This window comes from Thamnophis elegans, chromosome 2 (assembly GCF_009769535.1).
Source record: "Thamnophis elegans isolate rThaEle1 chromosome 2, rThaEle1.pri, whole genome shotgun sequence".
NCBI lineage: Eukaryota > Metazoa > Chordata > Lepidosauria > Squamata > Colubridae > Thamnophis > Thamnophis elegans.
Window position 1 is genome coordinate 134,617,973 of NC_045542.1, and position 19,791 is coordinate 134,637,763.

Sequence of the window (19,791 nt, forward strand, 5' to 3'; positions counted from 1 at the left end):
TATTTGTAGGACAGATTATTTGCTCTCTACTAGATCAAACAAGGAAGGCATCTTATAGGTTCCTTCCCTTAATTGCTGCCGCCTAACAAAACCTAGAATTCTCTCCCTCCTCACAGCTGGCAGATCTCTACCCTCCTAGCTTTTCAAAATGCTGTAAAGACCTGGCTTTTCCCACAAACCTTCGGATAGCATGAGACTGTAGTTGACAGAAGTTTGACAGTTGGCTTGAATATGTAGGGATGCATTGTGTTGAGTTATCAGGAAATTTTATGCTGATTTTTATGATTTTCTTAAAAATGTTTTCATTGCTTAATCATGTATCAGCTACTCAGGGTTAAGTTACCACCAATGGTCAGCTACACAAATACTTTAAATTAATAAATAAATATGAACTTGTTATTATTAAAATTATTACTATTAAAAGGAATACTTTATTTTCTATTTACTATTACGAAAGAAAGAATTCTACAAATAATAAGCAATATCAGTTGTTAAATCAATTCAAAAAGATATAGAAGTATAGTCCTCAACCACCAAAACTGAGCCCAATATTTCTTTTGATAAGTAAGACAATTGTTAAGTGAGTCACATCCCATTTATGACTATGTTTGCCATGGTGTTATTAAGTGAATCATTGCAGTTGTTAAGTGGATTGTGTGGTTCTTTAGCAAATTTGGCTTCCTCCATTCACTTTTCTTGTCAGAAGCCAGCTTGAAGGGTTGCAAATAGTGATCCCATGTCCCATGTGGGAAAGTGCAACCATTACACATACATGCCAGTTACTAACTGCCTGAATTTTTGATCATGTGACCACTAGGATGCTACAACAATTGTAAGTGTAAGAACTGGTCAAGTCACTTTTTTCAGTACCACTGTAACTTTCAAGTGTGACTAAACAAATGGTTGTAAGTTGAGGACTTACAGTTCAATACATAAAAAACCCCAAAATTTGTATGCGACACAAATCCATATATAACACGAATGGAAACCAATAATGCTTTCCAATCGAAGTTAAATTTTGCGTCAGATTTGCTTTTAACCTAGGAAGTTATTCCTCGCATTGAAACATACTCCCCAAATTTAATAAGCTACTTTTTCCCCAAAAAGGAATCAAAGATCTTTTCCATTATAAAGTGTATAAAATCTCTGCAGCCATTAACATATATAGTGCTAGTTTTCTATATTTTGGATTGATATATTGTTTAGTGAAATTCAATAAGAGCATTTGAGGTTATAATGGAATTACAACCTTCAGAATCTGTTCCATTCTGCTCTAAATCATTTCTCAGCGATGTTGAGCTGTAGACTACAACATTCTCACCACATGTAAAAAAGGATGCAACCTATTAATTCTATTTTCATGTATTGTTTAGAAAAGGATTTTTTTTTCATTTAACCAATCAAGATTGAAATAATATACCAATGTTGAAATACACTTTATCTTAAGTACAGGTAATCCTCAACCTGTGCAGTTGAGTCCTATCACTCAAATAGAGTTTAGCCCAATCACTATAATAATGAACAAGCCCAAGTGACTGTATTGAATAAGGGTTGGGGGAATTATCTGGAAGTCGCCAGAATTGAGAAAAGTGGTCATATGCCAATAGACATGATATTCACAGCATCTGTCTACCTGACTACCTACCCACCCACTCTGTTTCCCCCCAAAATAACTCCTAACTGGAAAATAAGCTCTAGTATGATTTTTCAAAATGCACGTAATATAAGCCCTACCCCCAAAATAAGCCCTAGTTAAGATTATCATCCAGACAGATACATATGGTACCGTATTTCCCTGAAAATAAGACCTGACCAGAAAGTGAGCCCTAATGCATCTTTTGGGGGAAAATTAATATAAGAACCGGTCTTATTTTCAGGGAACACAGTATTTATCTATCTATTACAGTGATACCTTGGTACTGAGCAGCTTTGAAACTCATCAAATTTGGTACTCAACACATTTTGATGTGAAAATTTTGCCCAAGTACACATTGTTTACTTGGAACTCAATGCACAAGTTACAACTTGTCAGTGTCAGCTGCCTTGTCATTCACCATATTATTCCTTAGGGTTTGTTTTTTTTTTGGTACTTAGCGTTTTGGGGACTCAGAGCTCTTCCTGGAATCAATTAACAATTAGTACCAAGGTACCACTGTATCTAACATTCTCCCTCCCCCCCTTCCCCCTTTCTCTCATTATAAAATGAAAGTTTATATTTCTTTTTTCTGGAGGGGAAAAAAGAGTAAAGAATAGAATATGGAAATGGCCACCCATGGAGAGTAGGATGGAATAAAATTGTTAGAAGTAGAGTGGATGTTAAGTTTAAAATAAAAAAAAACATTCAAGTTGTTATGTACACATTTAATATCAAGATGAAATCACTGACTAGCTCTGGCAGGTGGGAGGCTGATCAGCATTTTATAGAGAAACTTCCATTTCACACTTCACTTTCATATCGCAGTTTGTGTGCTTGCTATTTGTGGGAGGGCTGTCTGTAAAACCACAGGCTGCTTTTGGATGCAGTTGGCCTTGTTCCAGTTCTTCCTATGTCAAAGGAAAGAAAAAAAGTCTCTGTTATGTCTCATAATATTTGTATAGAATAGAATAACAGAGTTGGAAGGGAACTTGGAAGTGTTCTAGTCCAACACCACTCCACCCCCTATACCATTTCAGACAAATGGTTATCCAACATCATCTTAAAAACTCCCAGTGTTGGAGCATTCACAACTTCTGGAGACAAGTTGCTCCACTGATTAATTGTTCAGGAAATTTCTCCTCAGTTGTAAGTTGCTTCTCTCCTTGATTAGTCCCCCCCCCCCCTTGCTTCTTATTCTACCCCCAGGTGCTTTGGAGAATTGTTTGACTCCCTCTTCTTTGTGGCAAACCCTGAGATATTGGAACACTGGTATCATGTCTTCCCTAGTCCTTCTTTTCATTAAACTAGACATACCCAGTTCCTGCAACCATTCTTCATATGTTTTAGCCTCCAGTCCCCTAATCATCTTTGTTGCTCTTCTCTGTACTCTTTCTAAAATCTCAACATATTTTTTACACCATGCCGACCAAAACTGGATGCAGTATTCCAAGTGTGGCCTTACCAAAGCATTATAAAGTGGTATTGACACTTCACATGATCTATCTTGTATCCCAATCTTATCTATGTCCAGGATATAGATCCACTTAAGAAAAGTTGTCATTTTTACTCAACAACCTGGTGATCAGAAAATCATCAGTGGCAACATTTTCTTCTCTCCCTCCTTTTCTTCATGCCACAAATTTATGCCCATTTGCTAATTTTCTATTAGGACTCTTTTAAAGGACCAAAAATTAGAGTCTGCATTATTGGGATGTCTCAGAACCAGGAATGGAAAAGAATATCCAGGCAGAAGATTCTCAGGCTTTGGATCAAAGAGCTACTCTCTACTGAGAGTTTAGATACTCTCAGTGGATAACTTGTGCTGAGAAAAAGATGCAAGAAGCCATAGGAAAACATGGGAAGGTAAAGCTAGGCAGTTGTGCCTTCTTGTTGTTGTTAAAATTTTATTGTTAAATCAATAAAATAATTTTAATTAATAAGATAACAATAAATAAAACAACATGAAAAGGGAAAGAACACATATGCATATGTAAAATGAATTTTCCACTAGAGTGAAAGTTGAACTAACAATGTGATTATTATAACATTTTTTTAAAAAACACAGCAAAACAAACAAGATAAAAAAGAATGATGGGAAATACTAGAATGTCCCCCCTCCCCTATAACAGCATGTTTTTGCAATAAGATTCTATAAGAAATCATAACAGGTCACCACCTAAGTTTACCCATTAAGCTATGCCAAGGTTTGCTTGGGAATAGCTTACTGAATAACCACAAAGGCCAGACTTTCCATATCATGGCAGGGAAGGTTACAAGTATAACAGCTGCCAGCTGTTGATTTCTCCTCCTCCTCCTCCTCCTCCTCCTCTTTTGTTCCATTCATTTAAAGACCCACACAGTTACTTAATGACCACAACTAAGAGAGAGACAAGTATGTAGTTCTTCAACAAAAGAATCACATGGGCAACTTGCTTAATGACCATTTCGCTGAATGACCAAGATTCCAGTCCCCATTGTCCTAAATTGTGGAATACTTGTAAATGCTTAAATAAGTAAGCTATATTGTTACATTGGTAAGTGATCTTCACTTCAACCAGCTTATTTTTCAACAAGTTTAATTTAGATAGAATGCTTATAGAATGGCTTGCTTAATTTAGATAGAATGCTTATAGAATAGCAATGCTAGGTAGACACAGCTAAACTTTTTGAATATTCCAGCTAAATTCTTGTTGTTTACTTCGGCTTTGTCGTTTTGTTTGTTTGTTTGTTTTAAAAATACTTAACTGGTTAGTTCCTTATTAGGTGGGATGCTAAGTTATTAAACAAAGAAAAAAGGATATTCTTGCTAAATCACAGTCAGGAGTCCTTGATGCTCTTTCAGTGTTGTGGCCCCCCAGCAGCCAGTGGAGCTGGCAGCAGAGTCAGACAGTGAGGAGATTGGGGAGGAACATGGGCCAGTCTTGGAGGCTGGGGAAGGCTCGGACGAGGGCTCTGCGTTGGTGGCAGAGATGGGGCCAAGGCCGCCTGGCAGTTCTCAGCTGCTTTCGGAGCTAGACAGAGGAACAGCTGTAGCCTTTTCCCAGTGTGCGCATATGCAGAGCTGCCAGAAGAAAAGAACAGCTAGGAAAAGAGTGCCGACTTGGGAGTAAAGCCACAATGGAAGGTGAATGGCCCCTCGTATAGGAAATAGAAGAGGAGCAAAAGGGGAGTGGGCTTTTGCAGGAAACAATTCGTTCGTTCATTTCAGAAGTGTGAAGATCTGTCCGTGAACCTCAGAGACTCTGTGCCAAGTCTTTCCTTGCACTGCACTGTGTTTGGAAAATATTTACATGGCAACTTTCCAAGCTAGATAAGGTCTGTGGTCATAACTTCACCTTTGAAAAACTGTTTACCAGGCCTTTGCTGAATATGAATGAAAGGGATTCACATTTGTTTAATAAAAGGAGTTTTGTTGGGACCAGGAATCTGCTTCGTACTTTTTGGGGAAGTCTAGGTCAGAACACTCGGATTGTTTGGTTGTTTGTTTGCAGATATTTCATTACCCAAGTAGGTAACTTCATCATTGCATAATATGAGCTTTAGAGCAGGACAGTAAGACTGTCACATTTGTACCTGTATTGCAAATTATCTCTGTTACTCTACTGATTTGATCTGTAATTCCCTTTATGGAGATGAAATATAGAAACAATTTGTATGTAGGTAAAATTAGTAACCCCATATTGCTAGCCCAAGCATCCATATTACTTCATGAACCAGTGTTCAAAATGATACACACTACGGTGGGTTGAAGACAAGTTGCTCATTCCTGCTATAAACATTTGCAGCAGACTAGAGCAATCACTGGTTGCCAAAGAGAGTCCAGTTTTTATTGATTCACAATAATCCACAATGTAGACTCCTGTTACAGTTTCAAAGTGTCCCACTTCCCTTTGTATTCACCACACTCCAGTGCAAAAGTGTTGTCTCTTGCAAAAATTGCTCCATTAGATTTAATTCATTTGCTAGCTTTACACTGAGCACAAGCCTTTCAAATTGGACATAGTGCTCTAAACAAGTGTTTCTTTCACTTAGTTGCATTTGAAATGGGAGGAACATTATAAGATCTACAGTTTCCTATTCTGCTTTCTTGTATCGTTTGTTCATTCTTTATTGTTCACTATATTTTGAATCTCACCTTCCCATACAATTCTAAAAATACATGTATTATGATTCTCTATGTTCTTTTCGTATTATCAGACATTTAAAATTGGATTTTTGAAAAAATATTAATATCATTTACACATTTGTGCGATGCCACTATAAAAACACAAATTTTCAGAAAGTAGCTTGCCTGGCCAATAATGCAGTTTTGACACTTTCAGGTGCAAAGCTTAATAACTAAATTTGTGGCAAAACTAAAATGCTATAAACAAGCATCAGACTTACCTTTCTAATTTGTTTTTAGTTTGGAGCTGTGAAGCAAACACTAATGAATTTCACACTCCGTCTTGTAGTTCAATAGACGGCATTGGCAATTGATTGAGAAGCCTTAATTGCAAAGTGAAGTGGTGCTGAGAATGCTGTGTTATACTGCATTGTAGCACGTTCCAGTAGTTGTAAATATTGACATGACACTTTATATTGTCATGCTAATCTCTTTCTAAAGGAGAGGAGAAAAGAAAGATTGCATACTCTCAAAGGGAAAAGGCTTTTTAGCATCTTGGAATTATTTGTAGTTTTGTTGAAGCTATTTCATAGATGCTTACCAAAGAGATCCATTTTAATGTTGTTTTCTGACTATCGGCTTATTTCGTTTCCAGCACCTGCTAGAAAAAACTGTGTTTTTGATGCGTTATCCAGTGAGAATCGGTAAATCATGTATACATTTCAAGTTTCGGGTTAGGTTTTTAGTATGTGTTATCTTTCCTGATATGAGGTGAGAATTAAGGGCAGAGACAAAATAAAAATATGTGGTCAGACATGTTTGTGTGCACGCACACACACACAAAAACACTAGAGATTATTTGCAACAAGCTTTTTTAGAATTGAGACCTTCAAGGGAAAAAGAATCGGTGCAGAGTGAATTTACTTAGTAAATACTAACATTTCAGGGCTTGTTACTGTAAAATAGGATTTGGCTGGTTTACTTCATTTTCCACAGTTTCGGCAAGTAACTGTGGAATTAAATTATTTCATGTCATTTCCCTTTAGGTGCAGGAAGCCTGACTGACCCTGTTCTCTCTGCTGTATTGATTAAAAATGGAAATCTAATTTTTAGATAGTTAGACTTGTTTATGGATTTATTTACTTTTTTTCAGAATGGTTGCATACAAGATACTTTGCTGTCTCAAGGCTCTTTTGACAAATTTGAGAAAATTAAAAATATCTGTTCAGTTTTCTTCTTAACCCCCCAGTCTTTTTCAGCTTGATATGTTGCCAACATAAAAGTAATCAGCATATATAGTAAGCTCTAATTATAACTGATTTGGCCTAAAAAGCTTTTGGCAGAAAAGTCGCCATCATAATTGACAAATTTAAAAAAAGAGGAAAAAAACAGAGAAACCAAAGTTCAGAAAGACGTAGAAAGAAAAAGAATCGTGAGAAATGGTTTCTGTTATTCACAACAGTTATAAGTACAATTCTATTTAACCTCTCAAGTTATAATACTCTGTTTTTCTGTCATCTAGCTCTTTGAAGAAAAACATTAATATATCTAATTTTGTTCCATTTTGTATTAGTAATTGAAATTTAAGTGTTCTACTCCTTTAACTTTAATCTTTAATTCTTTGTAGTTCTTCGAAATCTTATCTTCTTCTAAAGAATTCAAAACATGACAAGGATTCTTATCTTGATCTTTAATCCATCCAAATAATGTCCTAGGAGTTTATTTTTGTTTAATTTTTCCTTTATCCTTTCACCCAGTTATTCAAAACTTTAACAAATCTCATTTGTAAATCCAAAATGTATCACTCTTTTGATATGTTATTTGTAAAACCTTTTTAATTATTAAAACATCAGATGGTTTCTTTTGTATATACAATGTAGCATCTTTTTTTCCACATCATTCCTGTAGTCTGTCATTTTAAAATTCACTTTTAGATAATTCTCAATCTTGCTAGTAAAACTTGTTCCTCTTATATAACATCTTCCAAACACTGTCTGTCATGACATATGCTCTTAAATTTAACCCCTGGGTCTATTGTTCAAAAATATCTTTTAATATAATTAATGCTAAAATATTTTGCTCGATTCTGTATTAGTAAGTCAAATGTAAGTGTTCTTTCCCCTTAATTGTAATCTTTAATTCCTTCTAGTTTCCTTTAATATCCAACCTTCAAAGTTACTTCCTTTCATATTTCTTTTAAAGAATTCAAACCATGGGAAGGATGCTAATAATTAATTCCAAAATCAAATCCATCTGGACCTTTAATCCATTTATAACTTTCTAAAATCAAAGTTCTCATCAACCTTTTGCTGTTTATTTCAAAAGAATTTTTAAAGTCCTTGAACTTGTATTTAAACTTATTTGCTAATGATTGAAGGAAACTCACCCAGTGTCAATCTAAAGGTTCCTAATAGCTGATAAGCACTTAACAAGCAACTTCCAAAAGGGATTAGAAAAGGAGATATGTGACTCTGTTGTCCTTTGATGACGCACTGTGCTTTAAACCCACTGGAGGTCTCTGTCTTGTGGTCCCCTCTTGAGGAGCAACTGTCTGGAGCAGTGGTAACTAACCAGTGGTCCGTGGACCAATGGTGGTCTGCGAGAAAATTTTGGGTGCCAGCAGATAAATTATTTGGATTTTTTAATATTGCACTAAATACTATTTATCTTTTTAAAAAAATCATATTAGTGGTCCACAGGATTTCAAATGATGAATTTAGTGGTCCCTGTGGTCTGAAAGGTTGGTGACCCCTGGTCTGGAATACTTGTGGGCAAACTCAGGTTCTCTTCTGGTCCGGAGAGGAGTTCTAAAGGGCTAGTCTACTCACCAGCTCTTCATTCTGCCACAATCATTGGCTGTTTTTTGCAGAGCTAACTTCACTTCAACATTTCATCCTCAAAACAACTCAAAATAATTACACATAGTGACTATTAGCAGTAAGAAAATAAATGTTCTGTCACAATGGAGACAGTGATTTCCGGTTGTTGATACTGTCACCTGGAACATGATTTATTTGAACAATCTTCTGATAATTTGTATGCTGGACAACACAGAACTAAAACGGGATCTTTCGGGACGGAGGCTTCATTTACGTTTCCTTGTAATCTACCCTTTGGGTGACAATGAATTATTAAGAAAAGCTGGGACTGAGAGAAGAGGCATATTAGAATGCAAGACAGATGTTGAAGTGGAAGGATTTGTTGTTTAGAGCAATATATATATATCAAAAGTAAATTTTGGAAATAGATATTTTCTAGCGTATGCCATGTGTAAGCTATCTGGAAAGAAAAATGTCTTTTTTCCTACTTTAACTGCACTCTTTTGTAATACAGATTTACAGTACACTAGATTAAAGATTTCTTTTCTTGCTTAGTGATAATCTTTCTTGCTTTCGGTCTGTATTTTTTTATGTGCTATCTGTAACCCAATGCCTCCAGAGCATTCCCCTTCTCTTTAAATCCTGTTTCCTGATTATTCTAAGCACTTTACTTAAATCCTGTTTCCTGATGATTCCTAAGCGCTTGTGCCTGGATATGGGAGCATATCCAGACTCCCAAAGCTTGCAGCCCTTCAGAAACCTTCAAAGGTCGTTACTGAAATTTAACTTTTAATATGGCAGCTATAAGTTATTAAACCTATAACTGAATATTAATTTTATTCTGGAGCAACAACAGAGATGGGCCAGTCAGTTCTTTGCTTCTCTCCATGGACAACAGAGATTGTAGCAGAGTAATTATCTAATCCAGCCCTGTATTTATGTGCCCAGATTATGCATATCTCTTGTTGACCATTCCTCTGCTTAACGATTGGCGTTGATTTGTCTAATTTTGGCTTTTGCCTGCCCTCTTTCTTGGAGGAAAATATATTGGGGTATTGAATCTGCAATTTTTCCTCTCTGGGGAAAAAATAGATAACAAGAGCACAAAGCAGATAATAGAGAAGAACTGTGGAAGTTATATAGTATATCACTTCATACTAAAAGGATGTATTTTAAATTCATTAGTCATATTAGTTCTCAAACTCTGGACAATGACCATTTTTGGTTAAGGCAACAGGTTAGAATCCAGGAGACTGTGAATTCTAGTCCTTCTTTAAGCATGAAATCTGCTGGTGGAATGGAATGGAATAGAATGGAATATAGAATAGAACAGTTTAGTTGGAAGGGATTTTGGAGGTCTTCTAGTCCAACCCCCTGTTTAGGCAGGAAACCCTATACCACACAGGCAGCACCCAGAGCCATATCTGCCAGCACGCAAGCTGTCAACCCCAGCGCGCATGCATACTCTGGCCAGCTGATTTTCAGATTTCCGGAGGGCAAGGGGAAACCATTTTTGCTTCCCCATGCTTCGGAGGCTTTACTGGAGCCTGGGGAGGGTGAAAACGGCCCCCCAGATGCCCTCTGGAAGCAGGAAATGGATTGTTTCCAAACTTCCATTAGGCCCACTGGGTCAATTTTTCGCCCTCCCCATGTTCAGGGGGCTTTCCTGGAGCCTGGGGAGGGCAAAACTGGCCTCCCCCAGCACCCCAGAAGAAATACCAAGCTCAGCATGGAGGCAAGCAGTGTGGTGCGCGGGGGGGGGTGTTGTGTGTGCATGCACTTGTTGGTGGGCGCTTTGCATTATGGATGTCAGCACACACACACACGCACTATCACGTACAAATGTCGCATTTTTGGCACCCAACAACAAAAAGGTTAGCCATCACTGCCCTATACCATTTCAGAGAAATGGTTATCTGAGTTTTGGCCAGTCACTCTTTCTCTCTATCAGCCCAACTCAGTTCATAAGGTTGTTGAAGTGGAGAAAATAGGAGGAGGAAGGAATGTTAGATATGTTCACTACCTTGAGTTATGTATAAAAATAATAAAGGCAGGATAAGAAAATTAATAAAATGGTGCTATTTGTATAAATAGGAAATGTTGTACTAATGTAAATAATTTCAGAGGAGATATTTTCTTCTTTCCCTCCCTTCCTCTCTTTCTCCCTCTCTCCCTGCCCCCCCTTTCTCTCTCTCTCTCTCTCTCTCTCTCTCTCTCTCTCTCACACACACACACACACACACACACACACACATACATAGTAGGATTGATAGTTTACAAACTAATCATGTGAGTCCAAGGCACAAGTGACATCCTCTCTACTTGAAGCATACATTGTCAATTCTCATGAATATACCGTATAAAACGCACCCTCAAAAAAGAGGCTGAAAATCTGGGTGCATCTTATACACTGAATACAGCATTTTTTGCCTCCTGAATCCCCTCCCCCTTCACCAAAATAGCCGTGCAGAGCCTTTAGGAGGCTTATAGACTAAGGTGACCAGACGTCCCGCTTTTGGCGGGACACACCCGCTTTCCAATGCATTTTCCCGCGTCCCGCCCGCCTTTTTAAAAGGCACACTTTTTTTGGCGCTCGCAGCTCCCGCCCATCAGCTGCTAGCTTGCTGGGCTGGCTCATCGTTCTGTTCTCTATCCTACCAGATGAGCCAGCCCAGCAAGCTAGCAGCTGATGGGCGGGAGCGGCGAGCGCCAAAAAAGTGTGCTTTTAGCCTTTTACCTCCTACAAATTTAAGCCAGCCCAGCCTGCCGCTCACTGATTGGATTGGCCTGGACTCCAGCCAATCAGTGAGCTGGCTGGGATGGGAAATTTTCAGCACGCCTGCGCGAGTCTCCATTTCCTTTCGCCAAAAGACGAAAGAGGTTGCAGCTGCGCTGACTGGTGAGTAATCTAATTCTAATCGAATTTTTCGCTCGCCGCGGCAGGAGGAGAGGTTGGGGCGCTGCCAGCCGCCCGCAGACAATTTCCTCTCGCTTCCGGGGGTCCCGCCGCCCGGCAGAAGCCCCTGCCTGAACCGCATGGAAGTTATCTGCGGGCGGCGTCCGTTCGTGATTGGAATTGATCGCCGGGGCTTCTGCCAGGCGGCGGGATCGCAGCCTCTCACTTCCGGGGGTCCCGCTGCCCGGCAGAATCCCCTGCCTGAACCGCATGGAAGTTATCTGCGGGCGGCGTCCGTTCGTGATTGGGATCAATCGCCGGGGCTTCTGCCGGGTGGCAGGATCGCAGCCTCTCACTTCCGGGGGTCCAGCCGCCCGGCAGAAGCCCCTGCCTGAACCGCATGGAAGTTATTTGCGGGCGGCGTCCGTTCGTGATTGGAATCGATCGCCGGGGCTTCTGCCGGGCGGCGGGATCGCAGCCTCTCACTTCCGGGGGTCCCGCTGCCCGGCAGAAGCCCCTGCCTGAACCGCATGGAAGTTATCTGCGGGCGGCGTCCGTTCGTGATTGGGATAAATCGCCGGGGCTTCTGCCGGGTGGCGGGATCGCAGCCTCTCACTTCCGGGGGTCCAGCCGTCCGGCAGAAGCCCCTGCCTGAACCGCATGGAAGTTATCTGCGGGCGGCGTCCGTTCGTGATTGGGATCGATCGCCGGGGCTTCTGCCAGGCGGCGGGATCGCAGCCTCTCACTTCCGGGGGTCCAGCCGCCCGGCAGAAGCCCCTGCCTGAACCACATGGAAGTTATCTGCGGGCGGCGTCCGTTCGTGATTAGGATCGATCGCCGGGGATTCTGCCGGGCGGCGGGATCGCAGCCTCTCACTTCCGGGGGTCCAGCCGCCCGGCAGAAGCCCCTGCCTGAACCGCATGGAAGTTATCTGCGGGCGGCGTCCGTTCGTGATTGGGATCGATCGCCGGGGCTTCTGCCGGGCGGCGGGATCGCAGCCTCTCACTTCCGGGGGTCCAGCCGCCCAGCAGAAGCCCCTGCCTGAACCGCATGGAAGTTATCTGCGGGCGGCGTCCGTTCGTGATTGGGATCGATCGCCGGGGCTTCTGCCGGGCGGCGGGATCGCAGCCTCTCACTTCCGGGGGTCCAGCCGCCCGGCAGAAGCCCCTGCCTGAATGTGGAAGTTATCTGCGTGGAAGTTATCTGCGGGCGGCGTCTGTTCGTGATTGGGATCGCTCGCCGCCTCCGAGAGGGTATACAGAACACTATTTACCTAAATGTGCATATATACAGTTTAGTATTTTAGCATTTATTTTTGAAAAAAATCAAACTCCTAAATCATGGTGTATAGCTTATTGCTCCTATCTTGGACATATTTTTTCTGATCAAACATTTGTGTTTACTGGGGTGGTGCATAAAGCTGAAAAGAGTTATTGTTTGTAATTTTTCTACATTATTTTGCTGTGAAAGAAGAGTTTTCTTCTTGGGGATAGATATTGATGGAGATTTCTTGTGCCATTAGGAATTGTTGCAAAGAAAAGATAAAGAATCTTATGGAGTGATATTGGTGAATTTTTTAAAAAAAATAGTCTGTGTTGTCTTTCTGTCCCAAATAGTTAAATATAATTTCATTATGAACATCTGCAGGGCTTATGGGATTCCCATAATATGGGAGAGTCATGCCTTTCTAGATCATATTTGCCCATTTGTGGTTTTCTGTCTCATCTGTGAAATTCACAACCTTTTATTTGTTATGTTCTGAATTTTTCTCTTTTTAGAAAGTGATAAGAAATCTACCTGCAATTTAATCTTGACCAGGCATCCTGACTTTTAAGAAGTCACTGACATGCCAGTTTTAAAATTGTTTTTTTTCTTGATAGTTAAGGTCAAAAATTTAAACTTGCTGTCACAACTTTGAGCAGGGTGTGAGATTGTTGATGTCCATTTTACTGTCTTTCAATAACTTCTGTATAATGTTCCAATCAAGCCTCAAATTAAGATGTTACCAACTAGAAAGCCCTACCTTTGTCATGAATGGGATTACTAGCAGGGCCTCCCCAGAAGATATTTAAAGCTCTGGTAAGATAGCTTTGAGGGGGGTGGTCTTTAAATATTTGGACTTTAAGCTGATTTTGGAAAATCTGTAAATTTGAAAGCACAAAAAATGCTATTGGCTTGTTTCCAGATGAGTCATTTACTGTAAGGAGTATAGGCTCAATGTATTTTAAAATAATATTTTATTTATTGTGCATATGATTTTTTAAAATAGTGGTATTCTGTGTTGATTCTTTTTTTAAATTGTCTTAGACTATTTAAAAAAAGATTCTATCCAAAATAAATTGAAACAAGCCATTTTAAAAATTTCTATGCACAATACTTTGAAATGGACTCAGGAGTCATGATTGACACTGAGTGAATTTGCACTTTTAATAATCAGGAAGATACAATGGCATTGAAAAAAGTGACTGATGACCATTTTTCACACTTAGCGACCATTTTCACACTTAGCGACCGTTGTGGCATCCTCATGGTTACGCGATCAAAATGTTGATGTTTGGCAACAGATTCGTATTTCTGATGATAGTTTGAAATGGTGACAGTATAAATTATTGCTGGTGTAATACTTAACAATGGTTTTTAAGGATTTCTTTTATTTATAGAATACCTTTTTTATTATTTTGGGGGGATTTTTACTTTTAAATTGTTTATAAAATGTATTTACTACAAGAAATGTTCCTTTTTGCAAATGTGATCTTTGCAAATCTTTGTGATGCAATATGTTCAGACCAGGTTTATGTGTCTCAAAGTGGCTGCTATTCTATGGGCAGGCCAGGTTGGTGCAAGGCAGCTTTGCCAGATTTGGTGTGTTTCACCCTCATTGAATTTTATATCGTATAAAGAATGGAAGGAGGAAGGAAGAGAAAAAAGGAGGAAGGGAGTGAGTGAGGAAAGAAGAGGATGGAAGGAGGGAGGAAGGAAGGAAGAGAGGGAAAGAGCAGAAGACAGATAAGGTGAAGGTAGATCAGCAAGAGGAATGAAGGAAGAAGTGAGGAGTCTCGAGGAGGGGGAAAACATTTAGTGACCAAAGTTACAATGGCATTGAAAAAAGTGACTGATGACCATTTTTCACACTTAGCGACCGTTGCGACCATTTTTCACACTTAGCGACCGTTGCGACCATTTTTCACACTTAGCGACCGTTGCAGCATCCTCATGGTCACGTGATCAAAATTTTGTTTGGCAACAGATTCGTATTTATGCTGGTTTCAGTGTCCTGGGGTGACCTTTTGACAAAAAAAATTTTTTTAATCAAGCCCCCCCCCCCCCCCCGGTCAAGGGTGTCCCTCTTTTCCAATCTGAAAATCTGGTCACCTTATTATAGACTGTTCCTAGGGGCTGGGGAGGGCAGAAATGAGTGAAAAACAAGGTTTTTTTGCTCAATTTTGCCAGCCCCCAGGAGCCCTCTATAAGCCTCCTAAATGCTCTGCATGCACTTTTTTTTTACAAAAATGGGTCATTTTTTGCTCATTTTTGGGATGCCCCACCTCCAGGAGCACTCTACAAGCCTCCTAAAAGCTTTTGGGGGGGAAACGGGGCCCGTTTTTGCTAAAAATGGACCTTTTTGGGAGGTCTGCAGAGTGCAAAAACTTTTTTTTTAATTTGCCTTTTTAAAATCTTGGTGCATCTTATACTCTGAACAATACTGTATGTCTGTCTGTCTGTCTGTCTGTCTGTATGTATGTATGTTGCTTGGATGATCATGGAGAGTCATGTTCCTATTATTCAGTAGGTGTGGGCAATCAGAAGTAGCTACTAAAACATGTGGAATGTTTGTGAGGATGCTTACTTTTTTATTCCTCTTTGATATTACCTAATTTATGGGCATTATTATAATGTTGGCAAATTACTTTTCTAGTGACTCCTAGCATAGATTTTTGGGCTTTTTAGAGTTGCTACAGATGAACTGGCATCTTTGTCCAGCTATCTAATAAGGTCTTGTTCCTGGTTAGTTATAGATGGTTCCAATTCCATAAATGTGAATTTAAAGTTAACTTTCTTCCTCCTCCACTTGCATTACTTAAATTGTATTACATTGCTAAAATTAATTGTGCTTGCCATTTGGTTAACCATTCATCTTTGTAAATCAGATTCCTTTCGGATCTGGCATCAGGCTGAATAGTTTGAACTTGTATTTAAACTTCTATTATATACAGACTTGGCTAGCTCACTCCTCCTGCTGGATTGAAGGGGAGATGTGAAGAATACACAGTGTCAGTACTCAGTAGAATTTTAATTTCTTAAAAGGGCTAGTTCACTTCTTACCCCTGAGGCAAGATATTTTATGAACAGATTTAAAAGTACTGGTCTCGGTACAGGATCCTTGAGAAATTCCACTCCCTAATTTTCTCCGCTGAGAAATTTACCCATTTATTTTCCTCCTCTTTTCTTTCTGCCTTATAATAACTACAGTAGCTAGCAATCCATAAAAGGCCAGCTCCACTGTTCCTGGCTCCTGAGTTTCTTCAAGAGCTTTAATGAGGATCTTTGTCAAAGGCTTTGTGAAAATCCATGTATAGAGTGTCACCTCCATTCATGTGCCTGTTAACACTCTCAATAAACTCTGCAAGACAGGTGAGGCAGGTTTTACCTTGGTGAATTCCATGCTGATTTTTCCTTCAGCAAGGTTTGTTTCTCTACAGATGATAAGCTTGCCGGTTTATAATTTCCTCTATTTCCCCTGAGTCTCATTTTACCATTTTACATTTTATTCATTGTCTCTGTGACTGCCAGTCTAAAGTTGCATTGCGTCATTCACATGTGCATGCTATTAAGAGTAAAACAGAGCTGTTTTTTAACATTAATATGCAGGAGAGTTTTTCCTTTCACCTGTCACATAATGAAATTGGCTCATCCAGGTTGTAGCTTAAATGCATTTTCCCCCCTCTTACAGAAGCAACAGAAATTGTGTTGAAGGCCCAGATCTTAGCTGGAGGAAGAGGCAAAGGTGTATTCAGCAGCGGTTTGAAAGGAGGTGTACATTTAACAAAAGAGTAAGTCTAGTAAATGCAACACATTTTTTTTCCAAATTATTGTTTCTTTGAAGGTTTTTTAAAAATATTCATATAGTGCTGTATTAATTAATTCCTCTTTTTTTGTAGTCCGAAAGTGGTAGGACAGCTTGCTAAACAGATGATTGGATATAATCTTACAACGAAGCAAACTCCAAAAGGTGGTGTTAAAGTTAAGAAGGTAAGAAAGCCTCCCACCTTTATCAGGTGCACTATGACGCTACTGAGCCAATTACAGTATGTTATGGTTCACTAGATCTATATCTAATCAGTGTTCATATGGGAATGAAGGATACGCACTGCTTATTTACATTCCTTCACTTTTTATACTTTACTCTTTCTGGCTTATAAATGTCAAATCAAAAAGCACATTCTATTTAGGTTTTCTTTTGTGGTCTTGCAGAATGGAAAAAGGTTATAGTTAAGTATAGTCTTTATTGTCATTGTACAAAATAAATACAATGAAATTGGTTTTAATCTCACTGGTGAAATCCATGACAACAAACAACATAAATAGTATAAGGAATAATCCCAATGCAAGTAATTAGGGGAAAAGAAAAAAGAAAAAGAAAGGAAAAAAAACTAGTCCTAAGTTCCTGTGTGTGCATGGAATGATTGTGGTTGTGTTTAAGAGTCTGACAGCCCAAGGATAGAAACTATTTTTAAACCGATTTGTTCGGCTGGCTATGTTTCTGTCTTCTGCCCAATGGTAGAAGTGCGAAGAGACCAGGGTGTGAATCATCTCTGAGTATCTTCCTTATTCTGCTAAAGCAACGAGACCTGGTGATGTCATCCAGTGGTGTTAGAGGGCAACCAATAGTTACTTGTGCAGAATTGATCACTCTTTGTAGTGCCTTCCTGTCTGCAGCAGTTAAACCAGCATACATACTATAATGCAATATATGAGGACATAAATCATCATTAGTTGTATTTGCTAAGATCTAAAGTACTTAAATGACATAATGTACACCTTATATGTATAAGGTGACCAGTTTATGTATAGAGCAGTCATGTTAAAAAAATTCATTCGGGAACAGACTTCCAGTTTGCAGGTTGGGTGGTTTTTCACCCTCCAAAGGCTTCAGGGAAGCCTCCTGAAGTCTCCGGAGAGAGAAAAACCGCCCAATGTGCAAACTGGAAATCGGTTCCAATTTGTATGGAAGGAAGTTTCAAGCTCATTGACTCCCATCCGAATTCTGCAAATTCTTCAAAGTATTAATCTGAGCTTCCCTAAAAAAATTCTCTTTTTCTTTGACTGGACTGGACAGATTCTTGCTAAACAGAAAATCTTGACAATCATTTTTTTTATTATTATTACCAGAAGATTAGGGAAAGCAGTTTACTTTCAGTCAAAGTGAGTATCTTATTACTCATGCATGGATTCATCTATAGGGAAGAATTGTTCTTTGTCTTGTTTCATTTTATCTTCCTAGCAATCCTTTTAGCCCTCAAGACCAAAAATATACCATGTGCTAAAATATTTTATAAATGTGATTCCTGGTGGCATTCATATGTGTCTTTGGAAACAGTCATTTTAAAATGTTAGATTTAAAGTTGAGATGCCAAATGTTACACAAACTACTGTGAAGTTTGTTCCGGAGATTTATTAGGATATAAAACAATGTAGTGTACCGCTCCCCCATGCCTTGCCCCCATACAGCTGGAGTTACGTAGTTCTTCTTACCCCAACCAGAAGCCATATTTACGTCTCTTGAGAAGAAGTAGGGGTTTCCAATAGAGAACTCTCATAAACCAGTGAAATTCGATATTACAGGACTTCTTGAGAAAGTTGGGTTAGAAGTGACACAACCTAGTTTATAGTCCTGGGTGCAGTTGGCCTCCTTATCAACCAATGAGCTTCTGAAAGTACATTTCTTTCCCTGAAGTGATACATAAAAACGTTAGTGTAAGATCAATCTATCTTAAATAAACAGAGTTTTCCCCCCTGGCTCCTTCAAACATGGGCAGCTATTTTATAAGTTTACATAAAATTCTCCTACGGCATCATGACATTTGGAGAGCTTGGTTATCTTCAAAGACAGTTTCAGTATATCGCAGTTGATTTACCTGCCCTTGTTCTCCAATAGGGTGGGATGCTGCCGGTGTTACTGCTGCTGTGCTACATGCAAATTTGCCTATAAATTGTTCTGCGCATGCACAGATCATTAAAAAAGGACTAAAAAACATGCCGGCAATGGCATGGGCAACCGGGAAATCGATTTGGGGGTGTGGCCAGCCTGCCACCCCTACCGGTTCGGCGACACAGTCACAATTTCTGCTAATGGTTCACCAGAACCAGTGTGAACCGGTAGCAACCCACCTCTGAATGTAACTATTGAAGTTTCATTTAGATGGATGTTTTTTTTAAACAAAAACAATTAGAGTTCTTGTAATAATATTCTATGGAAGATATTACAGAAGGTTTCAATAATAAGGATGTAAATTCCATCCCTTCATTTAAAATTTAAATATTTTATGTTCCTGCTTTGGAGCAGTATTAATCATTTTATTTAAAAATAAAATTTGCAAAATTTTGTCTAAATGGGTGTAATTTTATGCTTGGAATCAGACTGGTACATATTCTTGCATTGGACATGTATTTAGGTATTGGAGTATTTATAAACATCTCTTTGTGTGTGTCTGTGCTATATGTATATTGACTTGTTGCTTATGGATTGTTTCCCGCAGTATTATTTGTATACTGTATGTATAGAAAAATGCAGGTGTAAATCTTGAGTATTGATGAGTCTACAGTGGAAGGTCCTATTGCCTGTTTTATATAGACAAGACTTAATGTTGCATACCATGTATTTTTTGTCTGCATGTATTGGAGAGTCCTTTCTGTGTCTGTGTGGACTAAAGATCCAATTCTTTACCACCCAGATGCCACATTGAGATATGAAAGTGAAATAAGTACAGATTTTTTACTGTAATATGGATAAAGCAGAATAAAAAGTTGGTTAATCTGTCAGTGTTTTGGACTACTAGAGTTCCTTGGGAATTCCAATGGACAAAACAAAATTCTGTACTGCTGAGCTATAAGAAACAGGTGCATGTATCCTTAGTTGTATGTCCAAATGGAATTCTATCACAAATAAAAGATGGTGCCATACATGTTCCAACAAATGCCAAATTATAGTTCCTTGTGAGTAACTCTGAGGGAGGGAGGGGGGAAGAAAGGAAGGCTAAATGAGATAAGGTAGCAGAAGAAATACATTGACTCACAAGCTCGGAGAATGAATCTTCACCCTCATCCTAGACTTGAG

General features: G+C 39.2%; 1 protein-coding gene across 1 annotated transcript in view; it reads left to right on the forward strand.

The window, feature by feature from the left end:
- The window catches only part of SUCLG2 (succinate-CoA ligase GDP-forming subunit beta), a 265,851-nt gene that overhangs the window by 121,386 nt on the left and 124,674 nt on the right, over positions 1-19,791 (forward strand). Inside the window, 2 exon segments of the mRNA XM_032210819.1 lie at positions 16,408-16,507; positions 16,616-16,706. Coding sequence (XP_032066710.1) covers positions 16,408-16,507; positions 16,616-16,706 — 191 coding nt within the window.